Genomic DNA, 21,982 nt, shown 5'->3' with positions numbered 1-21,982 from the left:
ACGCTGCTTCTGTCTTGAGAGATTCGTGATGTTATCAACTGGAGATCAACTCCATGTCACAGGGTTTAACTCAGCGATTATCAACATGTTAACGCTCCACCGATTACTCGATATCGAGGCTCGTCACCTTCAGGACCAGGTCTCGGCGTTACAAGTTCTACGTCCACAAGAACACTTTGCCCTCTACCGAATTGCTGGATCTACATCGGTGATATCGTCGGATAAATATGATCGAAAACTAAACCACACCATTGGCCTAGGATCTTTCGAACAGCCGACAACCGGTAACCTCAAAACTATAGAGGCTCTTTACAAAGATTTAGGATTAAAGCCGCAATTTGACATTTCCCTACCTGGCAACGAGGAAACTGTCACCCTTCTCCTGGGAAGTGGTTATGTGAATACGGGTGCAATAGACACGTTCGTTCATGATCTAAAGAGGCCCATCGCCACAAATACCAGCGGCTTCAGCATCGACAGAACCACGGACTCAGCTTCATTTATACACGCGTCTGTAGCTGGGTTTGCAACTGGCGGTCGATCAATTGACCTTTTGAATCTTCTTTCCCAAATAGTATCAATACGGGAAAATACACACCTGTATGAGGCTAGGGATGCACGTGGAGTGCTCGGGACGGCAGCACTGTCCATCGTCGATTCAGATGGGGATAAGATAGGCTATATGTATCATGATAGCACTTTGCCTGACGCGAGAGGGTGTGGTGCTCACCAAGCACTTATCGGTCATCGGTTACAAGTCTCTCGAGATGAGAATTGCACCTTCGCTGTAGCTCTAGCAAGGACTTCATCGGGCAGTGCACGTAATCTGGAGAAGCTGGGTTTTGTCAAGATTTTAGAAACCCATGTGTTTGAGCCCACAGTGGCTTAGTATCATGTTAGTTGTAGTCTATAGCGTCACTAGAACGCACACGCACGATTTATCAACAGTCGAATAGAAGAACACACACAACACAAACGTAAAGCTTTTTTAAATGTGGGGACCACTGATTTTAATCAAGATCCGTCTCTTGATTTCTTTAACCCCTAGACCTCTTTGGCACAGTCCATTAACTAATCTAATCAAAACAGAAGACAATGTAATTCTGGCTGCAGAACATACAATTAATCAACGTACGTCACAACAACTCAAGAGTGGGGAGCTGGAAAAAGAAATTCTATAGCCATGCAGCCCTATCTACATTACCTCATAATAAGAATTGATTTTATTCAAGTTGGCTCGTACACGTGCTGATAGTTAGCCTGGTCTATAAGACAGAAACACACGGCCAGGCCACCGTATTCATGACGGCTATATCATACGTTAATTGAGCATTAATGTCAGTAGAAGGGCCGGAGGAAGGAGATAATATGAGTTGGCGTGACATCCTGGTAGCTGTAGCCATTGTTGTCACAGCGGTCACTGATATAGCCAGTATGAATCACGGCTTAATTGCTATGGGCGCATCAGCCTTTGGTGGGTCTTTGTGGGGATGATGGACAGACATCTGTAAGTTCTCAGTGGAAGTCAAAGAGCAAATGATAAGGTGAGTGTTTTATTATTTCTCCCTCCTCTTGAAACCCGAACTGGAACGTCCCAGTGGTGACAAAGAATATGAAAGAACACTGTTAAACAATTGACTGCGAGATAAACAAAGGAAGTGCTCAGTCCCTCAATAACTTGATAATACACACCAAAAGACCAAGCTGATCAGCATAACTCGAAGAAGAGTAAGATTAACAAATGGTGGCCTCAGGTTCAAGCACCACAGGGGGTTGAAATATTATATAATACCTCAGATCCGTCAATGGGATTTCCCATCACCTTCTCTTTCTTGAATTGCACTCAAGTTACTCAACCCAATTCCTCACTCTACCAGACATTATGACTGACAGCTTTACTTCAATCCCTGTACTTGACTACTCGTACTCCCAGTCTCCTGCTACTAAGCCAAAGTTTCTGTCTGACCTCAGATCTGCTCTCGTCAAAGTCGGATTTTTTCAGATAATAAACTCACCCTTACCCATCCAGTCACAGCAGGATGCTTTGCGCTTATCAGCACAATTCTTCAACCTGCCCACAGATGAAAAAGTCGAGATTGAAAACATCAACAGCAAACATTTCCTCGGGTATGGCAAGATCAACAGTGAGAGTACAGCTGCACAAACAGATCATAATGAATCCATTTTAGTATGATACCCATGATTCAGTACATGAATTAAAGCTTCTGACATTTCTAGATGGGCCCCGATCTTCCTGCCCTAGGACCAAATGAGCCCATTTACCTCAATTTGCAAGGCCCAAACCAGGTATGAAAGGATGCCTTTAAACTGAATGCAAAGTTTTGTCTGATTGTTCTTAGTGGCCTAAAGAAAGCTCAGTACCAGGATTTCGTCAAGTTTTCAAAACCTATTACTCGGAGATCCAGCACTTTTCTGCTGAATTCACAGCGTTAGTAGCTGAAGCACTTGAGATGCCCAAGGCCACTTTAACGACTCTGTTGGGACAGTCAACATCTGACGTTAGCCGATTGAAAGCTACCAGATATCTACCGCCGTTCGTTAATGCATTGGCACAGGATGGGAGTCATGGTATCGGCCCGCATAAGGACGGCTCTTTCATGACATATCTGCTCCAGAGCGGCAAACATAATTGTCTCGAGGTTCAGAACAAATCAGGAGACTGGATACCTGTGCCTCCAGTGTCTGGAGCATTAGTCGTCAACATTGGTCGACTGTTGGAAATCATCACTCAGGGAGTCTGTGTTGCAACAACTCATCGTGTTGTTCTAAGAGCAGAAGCCTTTTTGAACGACGAGGGAAAACCCCTAGGTCCAAGAGTCTCCATACCCTTCTTCCAATTCGTGAACCCTCTCCTTATGCTGGAGGAGCTCACCGTGGATGTACCAGCACACATCAAGGCCCTATCACCTGACAAGACTGTGGCTTCGGATGCAGAGACATTTTATTCCGGACTATTTGACAACTGCATTGGGGACAATGTTTTTGTGAATCACATCACTACTTTCCCAAAGGTTGGGGAAAGATGGTATCCCGACTTGTTGCGACAAGCGCGTGAGAAACAGGCAGAATCGAAGCGGCTGGATCAGCAGAGACGGGCGGCCGAAAGACGCAGCTGATGACAGACGACCCTGGTTAATGGAGAAGTAGCGAGATAGAGTTATTCGCTCAAACGTGTAATCCTTGTCACTATGAGAAAACATCGCGAGATGAGAGAAAACAAGGGATTTGCCATTTGCATAAGTTGAGTTGTGATCAGCGCAAGTTCATACGGCAGAGATCAACGTCACCTTCTATATCTGTGACAGCAACCCTTCTGAATTTAGTATCTGTACGTACACACCCTCTGCATACAGGTGGTGCGGCTTGCGACCAACGGCAGATGTAATACGGCTTACTTACCCCAAAGCAAAAGAACCATGACAGACTCAGATCCCTGCTTCAGATTCGTCACCCATGTAAATAAGCTCACCTCATTCGGATGCAACACACACACTTGAATCTATGCCCCAATTCAGGAAGTCGAAATCAACATAAGCTTCTCCGGATCGCATCATATCAAGACGTGGGGGTCAAGACAAGTTCTTTTTCGTAATAAAAAGAACCTCGTTGACCTCGTGTAACCCCAAAGTGATTGTCCAAGGAATTCTTATCATTGCTCATTATTACTTGATTTATTCGCTTACCTTTTCTACACCGCCCTCTGAATCTATTATTTCAGCAGCATTCGAGTTTATTCCCAAACTTCAATGATAGGGTTGAAGGCTGAGAGCAAGAGTGAATCCGACTCTCCAGCGGAGGCGGCGCAAAGTGCCACAATTGCTTTGCCCATACCGCCAGACGGAGGTTCTGGTTGGATGCAGGTCTTGGTAGCGCAGTAAGTCGTAGTTCATCTCATGTGTATCTACACATACAAACAGGTTTTCATAATACTTACAGGGTGATTTATAGTCTAGAAGTGTTTAATACATTTGGATACAGTTACAGCTTTGGAATCTTTGAACAATACTACCATCTTGAGCTTGGCTTTAGCTTATCCTCAACATCTTGGATAGGAAGCGTTTATCTCTTTTTTATCTTCGTCCTTAGTACAATTTCTGGTCGTCTTTTTGACGCAGGATACTTTCGTCACCTTCTGATTGTCGGATCTTTTCTTCAGTTACTCGGACTATTCATGGCGTCAATAAGCACCGAGTACTGGCACCTCTTCCTCGCTCAAGGAGTATGCAGCGGAATTGGAGCTGGGTTAGCATACTGTCCTGTCATGGCTTGCGTGTCAACATACTTCACCAAGAAGCGGGCTTTAGCCATCGCAGTTGTCACAAGTGGCTCTGCTACTGGTGGGATAATCTTTCCTATCATCGCTCAGCAAATGATGTATGTCCACGGATTCTCATGGACCATCCGTTGCATGGCATTTGTGATTCTATTCAACGCCATTATAGTTATAGCCTTGGCCAAGGAGCTTCTCTTACCTCGCAAAAGTGGCCCGTTCTTCGAATTTGCCGCCTTTAAAGAGATGCCTTTTATTCTTTTCAGTTGTGGATCATTTCTCATACTTTGGTCCGTATTCATCGGTCCTAACTACGTACGTTAACAGCCTGTATGATCTACGTCAAAGCTGGTCACTAACAAATACTAGATCAATCATTACGCTGCATCCGTGGTCGGCATCAGTAATGAGACTTCATTGACTATACTACTTACACTCAATGCTCTAAGTTGCCCCGGCAGAATCATACCGTCTCTTATCTCGGATGCATATCTCGGTCCTTTTCGAACTCTGATTCCACTCATGCTTTCAGCCTCTGTGCTCTACATCGGATGGTTGGGAGTCAGGAGCCTACCAAGTGTTTTCGTCTTTGCGAGCTTATTCGGATTTACTTGCGGCGGTATACAGACTGTGGGCATGGCTGGTCTGCCAACTTTGACAATTGATCATAGTAAGATGGGTACGCGGATGGGAATGATACTGACTATGTGCTCAATTGCTGCGTTGACGGGTCCGCCAATTGCAGGTAAGTTGATTGAACATGGCCATGGCAGATACCTTTACATGCAGATCTGGGGAGCTTGTTCAATGGCGCTGGGTGCAGGATTTATCCTCGCTGCATATAAGAGTCGACCCAAGGGTGGTAACTAAGTGGTCAGTGATAGTTACCCGCAAATAGAAGAAACGAAGTAATTGAGCAGAAAAGTTTATTGTCTTCTAGAAGTACATATAAATAACGACTGCTCAACGGTGCTGTTGTGAGCTACAGCGACAACCTCATCTTTTAGAGTGATTTGGTCGTCTTAAAGTGGACATAGATCATCAACACAGAACCTGCCAGCATACAGCAGCCATTGAAGAGCTGGCTCTTCCAGAAACTTGCAGCTTCAATATCGTTCAAGGCAGATGTAACTGGGAATCCAATCAAGGTCCCAAGCGCAGCCGCCGCAGATGATATTCCCATTCGCGTACCGACAAGTTCCGGGTTTGGCGAGAGACGAGGGACAAGAATCGGGTAGATGACCGAAAGAGGTCCCATGAACAAAGCAATAAGCACGGCCCAAACGATGGTGGAGGGAACAGTGTCAACTCCGATCCATCCAAAGAACAGGATACTGGATGTGAATGCAAATCCAGCCATGGTTATCGATGGGCCAAATCTATTGGACATGGGAACCGCCAAATAGCGGCCAGGTATAGTAGCGGCATTGCAAATGACCAAGACATAGAAGGCTAGTTCGGAGCTTGCACCGGCTTTAAATTGTGCATAGAGTGGAAGCAAGAAGAAGGGCACCCAGTATGCAATCCACATGAGAAATAAGGCGAGGCAAAATGCCATAAAGGCAGGATCACGGAAAGCGGTTGGGTCTAGAAGAGAGCGCACTTTGTGTGAAAGCTTGCCCCTGGTGGCGGGTAGCATGATGGCCAACGCCCCAATAAGCTCAGCAAGGGTGACAAAGCCAAGAACACGTGTAGTCCACGCGAATCCAATCCTTGGCTGAAGATTGGTAAAGATGATAGGGTAAATAATACCTCCTACAAGCTTGAATCAGTTCTGTGCACATATCATCATTGGAGGGGTGTTCGTACCAACAGCTGTTCCCAGAGTAGAGAAGAATACGGCCAAAGCACGTCGTCGTTCAAACCTGGAGGCAACCATAGATATACTTGGTACATAGAGGATTGCACTTCCAATGCCAACGCAGACACCTTGGGCAAGGAGGACCTGATAATAGCTGCGAGCCAAGCTCAGCATCATGACGCCGAATACAGTGATGAGGGATCCAATGATGAGAAGCTCTCTAAAATATCCTCGATCAAAGATTGGACCAGTCACAACACCTCCCACTTGTAATTCATTGTCAGCGTCAGATGCCAATAACGGTCATTGTGGTTGTGCGACTCACAAATAAGGATGACACCTTGGAGCGTTCCGACCCAAGCGATATTGGTCGAGGGTGTAGAAGTTAGCATGACTGTTTCATAGTACTTTTCGTATGAGCCGTATGCACTCAAGAGACCCCTTCTCCAATAAGCATTTGAACACATTGAATGCGGTGATAACAAATGAGCTCACCATGTTGCTGTGTATATGAGAAAGGCCCCCACAACTTGCATCCAGGCATCAAAGCCCTCATGCTTATCCTGGACGGCATTCTGATATCTGTCTGGTTCAATTGCTGTTGGGACCTCTGGAGGACCTTGAGATTTGGGCGTTGAAGGAGACACCATGCCAAGTTGATAACCGGAATGCGGTAAAAATGGAGTGACTAAGTTATTGTGCGGCGCTTTGTTTGAGAATGAGTTAATGGGATTGCGGAAGAGAGGGTGAAACTCGGGTATCGGTATGTAGGTAGGTAGGGAGGAAGGTAATGGAGAATGGGTAGAGAGTTGGAACAAAGAGATAAAAGAAGGGGGAAATTGAAAGTACGCGTGACGCGACAACAACCAACAGCCAACAACATCATAGCTAGATTGAAGGGTACGTACTGCTAGTAATACGCAATAACCAAGACATTAACGAAATCTCCCCAACCCCCGCCCATGTCTGTTCCCTCATTTCCCCGCATCATTCCTTGAATTTAAGACATTTAAAAGGCCTTATTCGTCAGGGTAAATTGCATAAGCTTATCACTAACCCCGCATCGTTACACAAGAATCCAAATCAGTCACAGTCAATCATGACTCATGCTTACCCTTCTGTATTTGATCTAGTACAGGTACTTATGTATGCAGTAAATAACTTTACAGGGCTTCACGCCTAGGAACGGGCCGTCTCACCGGATCAAGTTGCCGGTTGCCAAACCCCAGAAAACTAACGTAGGTACTATACACTAACTACGGCACGGGAGAATCCAAGTGGCATTGACTCAAGGATGTAAGGCTGACTGTTTCTTATGAGCATTCTTGTAATGATCTAGACCTGTATACGAGTGGCAAAGAATGCAAGGTTATATCCAGTAATATTCCTCAATGGCCGGGAGTGGCAAATGTTTTGATCCTCTCTGCAAGTGCCCCCAGGCGGTCCTGATCTTCCGCTGCAACAATGATGGTCGTAACACTGCTCTGCAACCCTTGTTCATGGCACCAACCTGCAATAACGATCCTCCCCTCTTCTAGCTCGGCACTGAATATCTCGCGAAACTGGTCTAGACTTAAATTGATGAACAATGGGAAAAAGACGGCGGCGTCGTTGAAACCTCGCGTAACGCTGAAAAAGCCCTTGAGAAATCCCAAGGGGTGAGAACCGGTGACACGAGCGTTGAGATCGATCACCAAATGATTTCCCTCGGCATCGGTCATGATATCCGCCCCCAGTGGGCCATAATACCCAAGACGGCTCATGTAAGCGGCGATCTTTTTGGCAATAGGCAAATACTCAGCCTTGAGACGAGATTGCTGAGAGTAGTCGATATGTCCACCATCCCAATGACCATCCTCAGATACGAATTGATCGCAACAAGAGGTCAGGATCGGTTCTTCGTTTTTGGGTAAAAACAAGGAAATCGCAATAGCGGAACCAGGAACAGTCTCCTGTACGACGATGCTTGTAGGATATAGATGGCTATTGGAGTCGTTGAGTTGAACAAGCATATGATCCACTTCTTGTCTCAGCACCTCCAAGCATCTTGACCTATCGGATTCTTTACGAATAAGGAAGGTTCCTTGACCGGAAAGGGCCTGAGGAAGCTTAACCACAAATGGAAGGCTCTTCTCCTCGATGCAAGAGAGCATTTGGGTCACTTCTTTGGCCCGAATTTGTGAGTCAAGAACTTGCTCCGGATTCAGGTGAGTGTCGATCACCATCGAGGGTGGTGTAGGTAAGCCTGAAAACACCAACTCCCGCTTGGAAAGTGCCCTGTAGTGAGATTCTAGCGGAACCGCGGCAGGAAGATGCTCGAGGCAGTCCATAGGATTGGCCAGACCGAGCTTGGCTCCCTCAGGGATCACGACATCTGCAGGACTTCGCACGTAGGTGACTGTCGGCCGCTGATGCTCACAGATCTGCTCCATGACCTTTTCCGTGTCTACTCGAGGCTTCAGATCCACGTCGTCTCTCCCTTGCCCGTCCAGGTCAAACATGATGAGGTTCGTCTTGCCTGCAATGACGCCAAACAGCTGAGGCACAACTTGGGCAAAGATACGGGCCTGGACGCCTCTATCCTTGTGAGAAAGAGGGTCTTGGTAAGCGTACTTCTTGCAGATAGGAATTTCCTTCGTCATCTGCACCTGCACTGTTGGTATCGTGTAGCAGAGGTGGATCTTGGCATCATCGCCAGGACTCAGTGCGTAGAGGTCCTTGAGCGTCGAGTCGAATTCTATGGTTGAGGACATGGCTGTGATAGTGTTGTATGCTGAGATGAGATGCAAGATGCGTTTATGAGATAGAGGTGATGAAGTTGACCTCGTCTTATAGCCGTCAAATTACGACATGAAGTTTTGTAAAGATTGCCGTTTATTTGCCTGAGCGTATTCACTGGTGAGTAACATGGGTTGTATGTACGCTCATGGAAGGAGATCCTGACTCTCAACTGTGGGGTTGTAGACTTTGGTACAGATACTTCCCCCAAACTTTACTCTCATGTGCTTTATTGACCTATCCATCTTGTTTAGCCTGGCTATATCCACAGCATAACAACGAGGAGGGAACTAGATCTATCGGCAGTGCAAACACTACGTCATGTTTCTAATCAGATCATCTCCATTTGATCCTTCACGATGACCTTTTGTCTCACGCACCTTGACCAGCGGCGTATTGTATTTCATGTTGCATCGTGAGGTCATAGTAAGCGCCGGTCACGTAATATGGGGAGGCTCTGCAACAAGAAAGTGCCCCTAGCGGCAACAAGGTGTGTGAACAAGCATTTTAGACTCATATCTTGGCAAAAAACTCCAAAAAAAGCAGAATTAGGTAGTTGAACCTTCTACAGGGGTATTGGAATCATGGCAGGGAGCATGGCAGGGGGGGAATTGAGTGCTATACGTATGCTTACCAGTGAAGAATGTGAAAATTCTGCACCTATCGGATGGGACGTTCGACAAGATCTATTTTGATAAGTTCATAAGGATCTAACATAAGTTCATTGTACACTACAGAAGGCTTTATTGTGTCCCTTGGAAACACAGTCAACTTGTACGGTTAAGCAACCAAACAAAACAAGATTCAACATGTCAACTGGATTTTTGGCTTCCAACGTGTCTTTGACATTGTTCCAAGTCATATTTCTTGCTATCACAGCAACATTCTTTTCTGTCATCATCTACAGACTTTACTTCCATCCTTTAGCCAAGGTTCCCGGGCCAAGGCTAGCAGCTGTCACATGGCTATATCAAACCTACTACAGCTTTATAGGTGGAAGTCGTTTTTACCTTCAAATTGAGAAGCTGCATGAGATATATGGTTAGTTTTAGATTTAATCGACCTGATGGATACTGACTCATATGTGTGCTAGGCCCCATTGTTCGCATCACGCCTGATGAGGTTCATCTGAGCGACCTTGAGAACTATGACAAGATCTACTACGTAGGAAGTCATTACAGCAAGGATGCAAACTTCTATGGTGCCTTTGGAAACGAAAACTCTTCCTTCACAACACCTTCAAATGAATTGCACCGCCAGCGTCGAACTGGACTCAATTCCTTCTTCTCGCGCAAGATTGTAATTGACCTCGAGGACATTGTCCAAGACAAGGCCCGGAAGGTGTGCAAAGCGATTGACAACACAATCGCAACTGGCAAGCCCATGGACCTTCATCATGCTCTTCGAGCCGTTTCCATAGACGTCATCACTGAGTACGCTTTTGGTGAAAGCTACGGCTTGTTGGACACGCCTGATTTTGGTTACGACTTCTTCATGCTTGTTTTGCGCTTGGGTCCTGCTGCTTGGATCTTTCGCCAAGCTCCATGGCTAAAGACTGTCTTGAGGTCCATCCCCGAGTCTCTTGTTCGTATTGTCAGTGCGCCAATGACTAATGTTATTGACATGCAAAGGGCAAGTCTAGTGCTTTTTATATCATGATAACACAGCTAACTCTATTATCAAAAGCACTGCAACAGCAAGTTAAGAAACATTGAGAAACAACTTGACGTAGGGTCTGTTGAACTCAATGGCAGAGCAACCATCTTCTCAGCTCTCATGACTCCTGATGACCGTCGGAAGCCAGCCGCTGTAGCTCATCTTGAAGATGAAGCTTACACTGTCCTCACTGCCGCGGCCGATACCACTGGTAACGCCATGACTACTATCTGCCGTTATGTTTTCGCGGACCCAAATGTATATAGCAAGCTTCATGCGGAACTCAAAACTTCTTTCCCTGATGAGAATGAAGTGATGAGATTCCAGATTCTGGAAAAGCTGCCATACCTGGTAAGAAGTGCAAGACGTCTCAGTAATCAGCTGCTAACTATTCTAGACTGGTGTGATCAATGAGGGCCTGAGGCTATCATTCGGTGTAGTCGGAAGACTTCCTCGAACCGTTCCTCAAGGAGGCGCTAGTTTTCACGGTTATGACCTTCCACCCAGGGTAAGTATCGCGATCTCATATTTGATGAAACATTCTGACGATTTCCTTCATAGTCCGTTGTTTCCATGAGCTCCTGGTTGATCCATCGGAATAAGGAATACTTCCCGGACCCAGCCAAGTTCGATCCAGACAGATGGGTCAATGCATCAGACCCTCAAAGTCTTCACAAAGCTTTTGTGCCGTTTGGTAAAGGTAGCAGAGCATGTGTTGGTATGAAGTAAGTGTTTATGGTAACCTCTCAAGCAATAATCTTTCACTGACTGTCCTTTAGTCTTGCGTATGATGAGATCTATGTGACAGTCGCCCAGATCTTCCGTCACTACCCTGATTTGAAAAGCAACACTCATGAGCTCACCGCTAGTGATGCGGTTTTGGACGACTACTTCTCGTCGTACAATCCAGCGGATGCCAAGACCCTTGAGGTCCAGGGTTGATCAAAAGGTAATTCCTTGGTTATTGATTGCGCAAGGCTACTAGTTATAAACAGTCGGAAACGCATTATCAGAATGTGAATAGCCTCATTGCGTATCTTCATAGACAAAGATTGAGGTCAAAGGAATGGTCAGAGAAGGATTATTTTTGGCTCTAGTGTTACTAGGGGAAAGGGATCATGAGACCTATGCTGAGTGTATTGTGAGAGGGAAAACCACAACAGTGGATCCCCGATTGAATAAATTGATTAGTTTGTACTTTGCCAAAAGTAGAGAGATTGGAATCTTGTGCAACCTCGAGGCTATAGCATCATTGTTGGACCTGGTGGTGAAAGGCTTGTCAAGGAGATCAGAATATGACATCAGAACTACACTTGATGATTTGATATCTATAGTTAATGCTACTTGGCCACGGATGCTGCATAAGCTTGTGACTATGATGAGTTGAGCGTGTCATAAATGGCGTCGTCGAACTTCACTTACTACCACTCATCATCTATTGCAATCTTTGCTGAGAGGGTATCACACATTCGTTCACCGTCTTTCACAATTGAACCTTTCATTATCTCGATTTCCTACCTATCATTCGTAAGCTGAGCGTGATCATGTCATAAGACTTCACATGCATAGATTGTGGCAACTCAACTTTTGGTCAGACTCTTGCCAGTTCATATCCTTGAGTTTCAGTCGACGCATGTAAGCGAGTAAGCGAATTGCATAAAAATCTAATATTATGTCTCAAAAGACCGACAAGTCAGACAGAAGTACCAGTACATAGTAACGACCGAGTCAGGGGTCGGCCGTCATGCTCCGTGGGGGGTCGTCGTCTAAGCCCTGCACTTACGACAACAGGGGCGACGTTTCATGGTCAACGCAGATAAGCATGCCGCAGCTATTTCGAATTGTTCAAGAACGGAATAAACGGCGCTATCATACTTCCACGTCATCATAACTGCAGTATTCTTTTCCAAATCTGGTTTTGAGTTTGAATCCAATCAGAGGATCTCCGCTCAAGCGGCAAATCTCTCCCGTAGACGCGGCCATCCCCTCTCGTAGGACTTGTAGGCAAGAGAACAACGGGGTTATCCTCCATGGCCTGGCTATAAAGACAAAGAGAAGACACGTAAATTCAGTGAAGACAAGCAACCATCAGTCAATATGCCATCTTTCTATGACTCCGACTTCTCTAGTTATCACGTTCCGAGATCTTCAACCAGGACTCAAAATGGGAATCCTGACCCAAGTATTGTATGGATGCTAGAGAAGCTCCATATCAATCCTGACGGGGATGGAACGCTATCTCCACCAGGATATCGTCAAGCTCCCAAATTTGGTCCACTTGAGTCTCACGTACGCCAACCTCTTGAGCTCCACGTTGAGCTCCACGATGAAGATCACCGTACTGCCAAGTCTAGCCCACCGTTCACTATGAAAGAGTCATTTCTTCATGGGAGATCACAGTGGATTGACGAGCCAGTCATAACCAAGTGGAGAGAACCCAGCAAAGAGCTTAGCGAAGTACTTGCCCAAGCCGATCAGCTTTACCATCAATGGAGCCTCTCAAAGCCATCTCCTTTCGACCCCTTCTTTGACAAACTGTGGATGGAAACCGCCGATATCCTTCGCGATGTCGGGCTTCCATGGCACAACAATAACCTGAACATGCCGGACGAAACTGATTCAAGGTGAGTTGCAGTATTGTATTTCGGGTTCTACCAGAAACTAATTTGTGCCCAGCTGGCCTTTCCACTTTAAAACATTTGAAAGAGTCGCAATCCTCTCCAAAGGCAAAAGGGTTCAGGATCCAGATGCCTCCGGCTATATTACCAACTGGAGTGAAGGCAACTACTACGGTATTCGAGCTCTTAAACAGGAGCTTTATTCTCACTACCCAAAACAAGAACCTGTCCTCTTGATTGATCATCTTGAAAGTGAGATTGCAAAGGCGGCATCCCATATATTCGGTCTTGAGTGGCATCGAGTGTCTTTGAAAGACTCAAATACCTTGATGGACACTGTTCGTCGCCTCACTAGCAACGGGGAAAGGCCTATCATCTTTGCCGCCACTTTGGCCAACACGACTGGAGAGGTGGATGATATTTCCATAATTGACAAGATTTCTCGCAACTTCTCACTCCTGCTCCATCTGGATGCTTCCCGCGTGTTTGACTTCTTGACAACAGTAGGAGAGGACTTTCGCCGACTGCTCGGGATACCTCGTCTTCGTCTCCATCACGCCAAGCATGGTGAGCGTGGCTGTTTCGTCAATGGGGAGATCATGGCGAGCACTATTGTTGCTGGAGGTTCAAATGCCTATGTCCACCCCCCTCCCGTTGTTGCACTCAAGCCCAAACTCCTCGGCAATCAAACCCCAACTCGTGTCGAATATATCAGGGGTACCGATGGAACTCTTTCTGGATCGAGAGACTCAATTGGTCCTCTCATGCTCTGCCTTCAAGAGCTTCGGTTTGGAAACAGAGGGTTTCAAGAGATTTATGAAAGTTGCTTCATCAGGCGAATGAGGCTGATGAATGAACTAAAGTCCTTGGACATCCACTTCCATGCTCCCTCCACTTCGTTAGACCTGATCATTCGAGTCCCTGCCGGTCGGTCCAGCGACTTGGTAGACCTCGGAGCCAAAGCAGTCCGAGGTGATAGATACCTTCTCACCATGCAGCCCAGCATCAATGGTGAGAACATTAGGTCTCTGTTACGCGTCCTTGGGTCTCATGATGAGCTGCTTTTGTCCAAAGCTGCAGTGCAAATTGAGCTTCAATCGCCAACATCGCGCTACCGTCTTCCCGATGGGGTAATAGAGAAGGTGTGGCAGACAGTCCAGAGCTTCAAGATTGCGGCTCGATATTCGTGTGGCTATCCTCTGAATCAAGCTCCCTACTCGGCGCTAGGTCCTGTCATTGGACACTTTCTAGGGGTCCGAATCCCCGAGGAATGGGCCAGATGCGAAGCTTCCAAGATTTTGCAACAGCGGAAGCAAGCATTGGGCCTCTTGACTGAAAAGTCTCAGGAGTCTTTCAATGCCTGCTTCACTACAGGTAGCACCATGGGCAACCGAATTGGACTTCACACTGGCCTTATCCAGTACCCAAATGCATTTGTGTATTTCTCTTCTGCTACGCATTATAGCGTCAAGAAGACTGTCAAGGATTGTGATACATGGACTCGTCGCTGGATGCCAGGTAGAGTACCTCGCTTTGCCGAGATTCCGGCCGATGCATATGGTCGCATGATTCCGAATGCACTCAAACAGCAAGTCTTGTCCGACAAAGCCGAATGCGATGCCCATCAAGAGCAGTATCAGATGATCCTCTTCGCCAATAGAGGTACCACCTTTGTTGGAGGTCAGGATGATATTGTTGAACTCACACAAACACTAGCTCAGATTGAAGTAGTTCCATCTTACATTCATGTTGACGGTGCATTGGATCTCGGCTTCATCGCTGATGGGCTCCGACTAGGGCCACCAGGTGCTCAAGGGCCAAATTCAAAGACTCCCGTAGTGCAAGGCATCACACTCAGTCACCACAAAGTGTTTGGGATCATGGTTTCTGGGGAAGTGATCAGCTACTGTCCCAACCATTGCAAACAATTCGACGCCCTGGCTGGAACTGTGGACCCTCGTGCTGTCTTGGAAACGTGGCTCTTTGAAAAGACTTACGCCACGGCTGACTTGGTCACCATCTGGAACTACTGCTTGGGCAATGCGAGAATGTTGCGCGAGCTCCTTGCAGAACACAAAGTTCCAACGCACTTCAATCAAGACAGCATCATTACACTCTTGGAGTATCCGCCACGCTGGCTGGTCCAAGAGTTTCACCTCGCCCCTGAAGGAGACTGGGTTCATTTTATCACGATGCCACATATTTGCCCTACAACCATCCGACGGTTCGTACGTGCAGTTGCGGCAATTGATACAAACTGCGGTACTGCGTTTGACTATGTCGGACACTCCCTTGCTTCATCTTTACATTTGAGCGGTCGTACACAACTCCGACGTCTTACAAGTAGGAACACCTACAGCGAAAACGTTCTGGCAGTCGCAAACCTAGCCATCTTACAGAACATGCAAGCCCAGAGTGTTCGTGATGATCTTGGTCTCAGAAAGCTTTATGACATTAGATCTCGTTTTATTTACAGCGCCATGTCTTTTGCAGCGTTTAACGACATGAACGAGCCGCTGGTTGTGTTCCTTGCCGATGGGACTGGTGACAGAGTGCTTAAACCTAGCTTGATGCTGGTGAGATACTGCTTTCATGATAGGTTACATATGCTCCACGACATTGCCATCCAACTTTTTGGACATGTGGGAGATTTAGTTGGTGTGGATGTGGTGACAGATGCCTGGAGCTTCAGGCCTGTTTTCTTTTAGTAATAGATAAACTTGTTTCTGTTAACAGGCTATAATTTTCTGTTACCTCTTTGTATTCTTCAGCAGTCTAAGCCTAGTAATTAAATATTCTAATTATCTTAGCAGTACTTATAATAACCTTTAGACTATAACTAATAAAAAGGATATATTGTAAGTGAAGGAGCAGTGTTGGGAATCAGGAGTAATGTCGTTATAATTATTTATTTAATTTATTATTACTTCAAGGCCTAGGATCTAAGGTACAAGAGGCGTAGAAGGGGTGTTTAACTCATAGTATATATGCCAAAGATAAGGGTGATTCGGCAAGGTTTAAGAAGGCACCAAGCGATTATATAAATATTATAGAAAGATTAGTTAAAAGAACTAAGTTAAAAGACTAAATAGCAAGGGCATAGAAGCGAAACTCAAGGTCATGGGAAAGAATATATTGTTAATGCTATTTCAAGTTATATAGGATAACTAGATCGGAAAACATGCTTACAATACATCTCATTAATGGAGTTGAATGGGCAGTGGCTAACACTTACCCTGTACTGATGATATCATTGTATACTTTCAAAGCAGTGATCTGCATAACTCAAACCCCTGTCTAGTACCATGTCCAATCAAGTAGTGAGTACAGATGGTTGTGGATTAGGTGTTCACAGTTTGGGGGTTAAGTTTTCTGATACCCACCAGGCTGTGCCTCTTTAATTTCCAATTCCGATTAGACATTACACGCGATTATTACAAACTTCAAATCTGAATTTCCAACGTAATGCCTCAAACCTTCAGCACATCGAGGCCACAACTAGGCATACGCCTAGAAGGTAGCCAGTCATATACTCCGGGAGATACAATCATAGGATGCGTGTATCGAACGACCCATGCCGTGAGCCCAAACTCGAGGGTCTCAATCTCCCTGTCTGGGAGAACCAAGTCGAAGATGATTGTGAGGCGCGGTAACAACAACTCATCAACCTATAGAGGCCGCTTCAGTCTAATCCCGCGAACTGGTTATTCGCAAACGATCTTTGAGGGTCCACTCCATATTAGAGGCGACGGCGACGAGGCCGCCTGGCCGTTTGCAATTACGCTGCCGAAATATGTTGATCCAGAAGCTTACAGTGGCGCCAACCAAGAAGAAAGCTACCTACCCCTTCAAAATAGGGAGTATGACTTGCCATCGACTTATACCCTTCGCACCTCAGGTAGCACAGAAGGTTTTGTCGAATACTTCTTAACAGCCACTTTGAGTCTTACCGGCCAAGGACACCATGACATGCCCGAAGCTACGCTGCCCTTCCAGGTTTTGACTTTGAGAAATGATCCCCCCATTGCAGACTTTGGGCTTCGACATTCCTCTAATCACCGAACAGTATCAAGTTATCGACTTATTCCCGGAATGGGGGAAACGAAGCTGTCGTTTTCTCAAAAAATGAAACAGTCGTTCAATACTTCAAGTGTCCCAGACTTCCACTTCAACTTAATAGTGAATATACCTACAGTTCTTCAGCTGGATAACCCTACACCAATACCGTTCAAACTACAGGCCGTTCCAGACTGGAAGCAAACTAGCGAAGTCATTAGAGACGTGCCACAAAAAGTAAAGCTGAATTGGCTGAACCTATCCATTACGGAAATCACCGAGATTAAATGCGAAGGAACATTCTCACCACATACCAAGGAAAAGGACTCGACAATTAGTCTTTGCGTCATGAATTCGATAAACGCACTCGGAACTAGTTTACTCATTCCTTTCAACGAAGAACCTCCGCTTAATATTGGGGAGCTGATAAATTTGCGCCTTGAAAGATCAACCGCCGGTTTGTCTCGACAACTAAACTCTGGAAGAAATGCCTTCACCCCCAGTTTCACAACTTTCAATATTCGCCACTGTCATAGGCTGCATTGGGAGTTGCGTGGTGATATCGCCGGGGAGCGCTTCAACGTGTCAGGTGCAGTGCCTTTGACGATGTTGACGCCAAGCGATGAGAAAGGGCTCCCAGTCCAGATTTCGCTGGAGGGAAGTGGTTTGGAGATGGATGCAAGAGCTGGACCTTCAATGCAACGGAACGAGTCATGGATTCAACCTCCAGATGAAGAGCAAGCACCACCTAGCTTTGCTCAAGTTCAGCAAGAAGATTCCAAGGCAGGATAGAGAGGATGTACGGGCATTTCATTGAATAAATTGACTTGAATAAAATATGGAGATTGATATATATAATACTTCACTCTTGTTTGCTATAACTGCATCTTCAATTTACATCGCCCCATGTGACAACAAGCTTCATGCATTTGGCATGAGCGCTAAAGCTCAAACCAACTACAAATATTCAAGACTGTCTACATCGTGTAATTGACAGTTGGTATTGAAATAAAAACTAGATGCCGGACAAGATTTGAGGGAAAAGCTTCTCAGTAAAGTCCCACAAGATCGGAGTGTAGTCCGGAGCCCAGGTAAGTCCAGTCCAAAATGTGTTGCGCCGACCTTGTAGCGCATACAGCTTCTGGTAAAATCCAGCGGCTAGTTCCTTAGGTGTCACTTTGGGCACAGTGAGTCCATGTGATGCGAAGGCCAGGATATCAGGGTCAGTAACATCATAAGTCCCCGCAGCATCAACCTTGGAGAAGACTTGTTTGATCATGGACTTTGCTTTTTGGGCGGTAAGAGTGGCCCGGCCGAGGACACGCGTAGTCCAGAGGTCTTTGTCATCCGCTCGAGTGTACGCATCCACAAAGTTACCTTGAGGAAGGTAAAAGTTACTCTGGTTGTCCCATGCGTTGCGAATACCTGTAACATCAGAGGGCAAGTTGGTTTTGCCAACAACGCTGACGTAGAGGGTTTCCCAAGAGAACTTGGAAAAGATAGACTTTTCATTACTGTCAAGGTCCCATGCGTCGGTGTTGTCGGGAGATGGAGTTGCTGCAACAAGAAGTTTCTTGGCTTTGACATATTTCTTCCCGTTTGGTGTTTGCACAACCAGATCGACGCCTTTGGCCTTGCGACCGCTCGAGACCACAGTACTCTCAAGGAGGACGTCATCCCTCATGAGTTCAAGAACACGATCGTAAAGTGTTTCTGAAGAGTAGGTCTCGGGATACTTGAAAGATGGGCCTGCTAGGCCGAATCCCAGGGCGGCGAGTTGGGGTTGTCCAACAACAGCCATCACAAACCAGGTAGGCGTATTCACTGCATCAGACAGCCAAATCAACGTTCGGAGGACTGCAAGAGAGCTGCCAAGGCTATGTTTGTTGAGGAATTCTCCGAAAGGCAAGAGAAGATCTTCGGGAATTTTACCCTTCTTGAAGTAACCATTCTCAAACCATGGCTGATATTTGGTCGCCAGTGCAGCATACTCGATCAATGCGACAGTCGAGTTGATGAGCCCGTAGTCAACATCAACATTCTTTCCAGTACTGAAATCGATGTCTTTGGTGCCGAACAGAAGATTGAACCCGCTCTCTGGGTCCGGATCAATCAAACCAACATCGAATCGCTTGAAGAACGCTTTGGTGTTCTCTCGGCTCAGATACGCTTGAACTCCGTAGTTGATAGGCCTGTCTCCGCCATCCGGCTGGTAAGCATGGACGTGGCCGCCCTGGAAACTCGTGTTAGAATAGAGATAAGGCTCGTTATAGGTCGGCCTACTTACAAGCTTGTTCTCTTTCTCAATAACCAAGACGCTCTTGCCGTAATCTTCTCGGAGTCGGACAGCAGCATAAGCACCTGTCGCACCACCACCAATGATAGCAATATCAACGTCGTGGTGTACAGGTTTGGGCTTAGCCGAGGCTGTGCCGGCAAGATAGTTAAAGAGAATGAGTAAAGTTGATCGTTTCATGGTGGATTGAACTTGTCAAGTACAGAGCTCTGAACGAGTGTTGCCAGTATCATAGTGTCGGACAGTGGTGACTTAAGTACGGATAGCCCGGGCAGTATCAATTAGCCCTTCTGCATTCATTCGGATTTGGCGGGCGTACATTACCAGGATGAGGATTGAATGTTCCACAAGTCAATGCGCAAAACAAACAATCTGCGCCAAGGATTGTTTGTTAATGCACGAATATCAGGATTAAGTAATGTCGCCTGTTGTGTAATTAATACCACTTAGGCGGTACAATCGTTAGCGTGCTGTCGTATTCGGAATAGCTGGGACAATTGAGTTTAATGAGTATCTCAGTAAGGACGACGATCTCGGCATTTGTTGCTGCAACGCATATGCCCCGTGGCATCAGAAACATTGACCGCTATTGGTAGAAGCTTGCGAGATGAAATTCAAGGGTCAGTTCAGGTTGCTTTGACTATACTTTCACCCCAAAGTTTAGAGTCCAACTATACCGCCAATGCATCTTAGGTATGCGCGTTGGTCCTTTTCCTTCCTCCCAGTGAATCCACAATTATGACAAATTGAACTAACATCGAAAAAGGAAATATGCTGTCTTGAACGGGAATAGCTCTCTGACAACAATGCTTTTGTCAAACAGCCACCAACAGCAAACATTGTTGATACCCGGACTTGAGATAGCCCCTCTTGTGAATTTACCGTCCAGCCGTGGCGAAGGTTTGTCTCAGATCAACCATGCAATGTTATGTACTACGTTGCAACACATCACCAAGACAAGAGGGCCACATGCACAAGTTTTGGTTACAAATGAGTGACTCGAGCTACTATTCTGTATTTGTTTATAATCTAGAGATGATCAACTTCCACCACTGTGTCATTTTGCACAAATATCCCCGACATATCATCATGAGGGACAGAAACAGACTTCCGACTGCAGATAACTGTATGCACTCCTTTTGGATATTGAACGTTGGCTGCATCGTAGATGAGTCCGTTTTCCATATCAGCCAATTGATGTGTTGAGCTTGAGTCATCTAGTTCCCTGTCCTTATTTGATCTGATAAGGGTTGTTAATTTGATAAGATTACTTGGTCGACTGATACGCTGGCTGCTCTTTCCGTAGGATGTAAGAAAGCTAATGGGCAGTATGCGGTTGAATATCGGGCGTAAAAGAGGGAAACAAGCTGATTCGTTCGAGTTAATATTATTGCATATTTTCACTCTTTCAGAATGTTGCTCACCTGAAACAATAGCAATGTTCACTTCCACCGAACCTAAGATACAAAACATAGCATAGTCATATGGCATCTGTGTCGTATTGCTGTCATAGTTGACAAGTTCGACTAGAACAAACATTGAGGCAAAGCAGACACTAGATATAGTATTAGCCTGGAACAAAACCACAAACATTTTGTAGCATGACTGGTAGATCATACATAGCTCCCAGGAGAAATAAAGCAGCGATCGCTAGCTTTTGTCCCTTTGGCAAGGTCAGTCGAGCAACTTCGATAATTGGCAAAATGAGGATAGCGATATCCATAATAAAATGAGTGGTAATTGTTCCTAGAAAGAATTCGCCACTGTCAAGGTTGCAGACCTTGTCTGTGATGCTGTAGTCCCAGAGTGACTGCACAGGGACGCAACGGAACGTAAGCATAAAGGTTCGGAGGATAATCCATATGACGACCATCACAAGCATAACTAGGATCGGTATGCGGATTGAAGAAATCTTAAAAAGGCGCCAGTAAAGCGACAAAATGGCTATCTTGGAGCAGGCGATGGATGAAGCATAGCATAGAGAATTCAAGAAGCTAAGGAACCGGGCTTGTTGTAGAATCGCCTCTCTCTCATCTGTGGTTATCGAGTCCGGAATTTTGACGCCGAGGTACGCGTGTAACGTCCCTAGTTAATTGTCAGTCAGGGTCGAGACATACTCTGAGAATGTCGCATACACTCCACCATGATGCTGCAGTAGCCTGTTGCGAAGATGAATGCAAGGATGGAAAAGTAGTCGTCGAACCACCAACTCATTTTGGTCATGCGTCGCGCGCAAACACGCATAACAAGTGAGCACAGCGCTGCAAGCCAAGGAATGGCGACGCCAACCCAAATGTTGGGTTGAAGTCCAGCCATTATTTCGTCATGTGTGCGTATAAGGGACTGTCATACAAAAGCGAGGATGCGCTTGTAAAACAAGCGAAGTCTTGGGCAATTGAACAAGACTGCAATGGAAAAGTTAGAGAAATGATTTGTGATGCAATGCGGAGGTAGCCTGCGTTATGATGAACGGTAATAAGTGGCGC

The 21,982-nt window shown here is 45.9% G+C and overlaps 10 protein-coding genes across 10 annotated transcripts; 6 read left to right on the top strand and 4 right to left on the bottom strand.

Moving 5' to 3' along the window:
* Positions 1-85: 85 nt before the first annotated feature.
* On the top strand, positions 86-889 carry FSST1_006776 (GNAT family N-acetyltransferase; the record flags this gene model as incomplete). Its single annotated transcript, XM_083236322.1, has 1 exon — positions 86-889. The coding sequence occupies one exon, from the start codon at positions 86-88 to the stop codon at positions 887-889; it is 804 nt and encodes a 267-aa protein (XP_083082737.1).
* A 993-nt stretch (positions 890-1,882) lies between these two features.
* On the top strand, positions 1,883-3,137 carry FSST1_006775 (isopenicillin N synthase family dioxygenase; the record flags this gene model as incomplete). Its single annotated transcript, XM_083236321.1, has 3 exons — positions 1,883-2,188; positions 2,239-2,307; positions 2,361-3,137. 3 exons carry the CDS (start codon positions 1,883-1,885, stop codon positions 3,135-3,137), a joined length of 1,152 nt encoding a protein of 383 aa, XP_083082736.1.
* Positions 3,138-3,767: 630 nt separating this feature from the next.
* Positions 3,768-5,161, top strand: FSST1_006774 (uncharacterized protein; the record flags this gene model as incomplete). The annotated part of the gene is made up of 3 exons (XM_083236320.1): positions 3,768-3,895; positions 3,970-4,606; positions 4,661-5,161. 3 exons carry the CDS (start codon positions 3,768-3,770, stop codon positions 5,159-5,161), a joined length of 1,266 nt encoding a protein of 421 aa, XP_083082735.1.
* A 133-nt stretch (positions 5,162-5,294) lies between these two features.
* FSST1_006773 (uncharacterized protein) lies at positions 5,295-6,742 on the bottom strand (the record flags this gene model as incomplete). The annotated part of the gene is made up of 4 exons (XM_083236319.1): positions 5,295-6,046; positions 6,101-6,358; positions 6,418-6,533; positions 6,588-6,742. The coding sequence occupies 4 exons, from the start codon at positions 6,740-6,742 to the stop codon at positions 5,295-5,297; spliced, it is 1,281 nt and encodes a 426-aa protein (XP_083082734.1).
* Positions 6,743-7,480: 738 nt separating this feature from the next.
* On the bottom strand, positions 7,481-8,845 carry FSST1_006772 (uncharacterized protein; the record flags this gene model as incomplete). Its single annotated transcript, XM_083236317.1, has 1 exon — positions 7,481-8,845. One exon carries the CDS (start codon positions 8,843-8,845, stop codon positions 7,481-7,483), a length of 1,365 nt encoding a protein of 454 aa, XP_083082733.1.
* An 834-nt stretch (positions 8,846-9,679) lies between these two features.
* FSST1_006771 (cytochrome P450) lies at positions 9,680-11,468 on the top strand (the record flags this gene model as incomplete). Its single annotated transcript, XM_083236316.1, has 6 exons — positions 9,680-9,911; positions 9,964-10,502; positions 10,557-10,877; positions 10,924-11,034; positions 11,088-11,251; positions 11,306-11,468. 6 exons carry the CDS (start codon positions 9,680-9,682, stop codon positions 11,466-11,468), a joined length of 1,530 nt encoding a protein of 509 aa, XP_083082732.1.
* Positions 11,469-12,623: 1,155 nt separating this feature from the next.
* FSST1_006770 (uncharacterized protein) lies at positions 12,624-15,852 on the top strand (the record flags this gene model as incomplete). Its single annotated transcript, XM_083236315.1, has 2 exons — positions 12,624-13,150; positions 13,203-15,852. The coding sequence occupies 2 exons, from the start codon at positions 12,624-12,626 to the stop codon at positions 15,850-15,852; spliced, it is 3,177 nt and encodes a 1,058-aa protein (XP_083082731.1).
* Positions 15,853-16,777: 925 nt separating this feature from the next.
* FSST1_006769 (uncharacterized protein) lies at positions 16,778-17,992 on the top strand (the record flags this gene model as incomplete). The annotated part of the gene is made up of 1 exon (XM_083236314.1): positions 16,778-17,992. One exon carries the CDS (start codon positions 16,778-16,780, stop codon positions 17,990-17,992), a length of 1,215 nt encoding a protein of 404 aa, XP_083082730.1.
* Positions 17,993-18,215: 223 nt separating this feature from the next.
* FSST1_006768 (NAD(P)-binding protein) lies at positions 18,216-19,676 on the bottom strand (the record flags this gene model as incomplete). Its single annotated transcript, XM_083236313.1, has 2 exons — positions 18,216-19,433; positions 19,488-19,676. 2 exons carry the CDS (start codon positions 19,674-19,676, stop codon positions 18,216-18,218), a joined length of 1,407 nt encoding a protein of 468 aa, XP_083082729.1.
* An 849-nt stretch (positions 19,677-20,525) lies between these two features.
* FSST1_006767 (uncharacterized protein) lies at positions 20,526-21,812 on the bottom strand (the record flags this gene model as incomplete). Its single annotated transcript, XM_083236312.1, has 4 exons — positions 20,526-20,863; positions 20,921-21,051; positions 21,116-21,581; positions 21,632-21,812. The coding sequence occupies 4 exons, from the start codon at positions 21,810-21,812 to the stop codon at positions 20,526-20,528; spliced, it is 1,116 nt and encodes a 371-aa protein (XP_083082728.1).
* Positions 21,813-21,982: the final 170 nt, after the last annotated feature.

This window comes from Fusarium sambucinum, chromosome II (assembly GCF_050947815.1).
Source record: "Fusarium sambucinum isolate potato_lamoka chromosome II, whole genome shotgun sequence".
Classification (NCBI taxonomy): Eukaryota; Fungi; Ascomycota; class Sordariomycetes; order Hypocreales; family Nectriaceae; genus Fusarium; species Fusarium sambucinum.
This window is presented reverse-complemented; position numbering and strand designations above follow the sequence as displayed.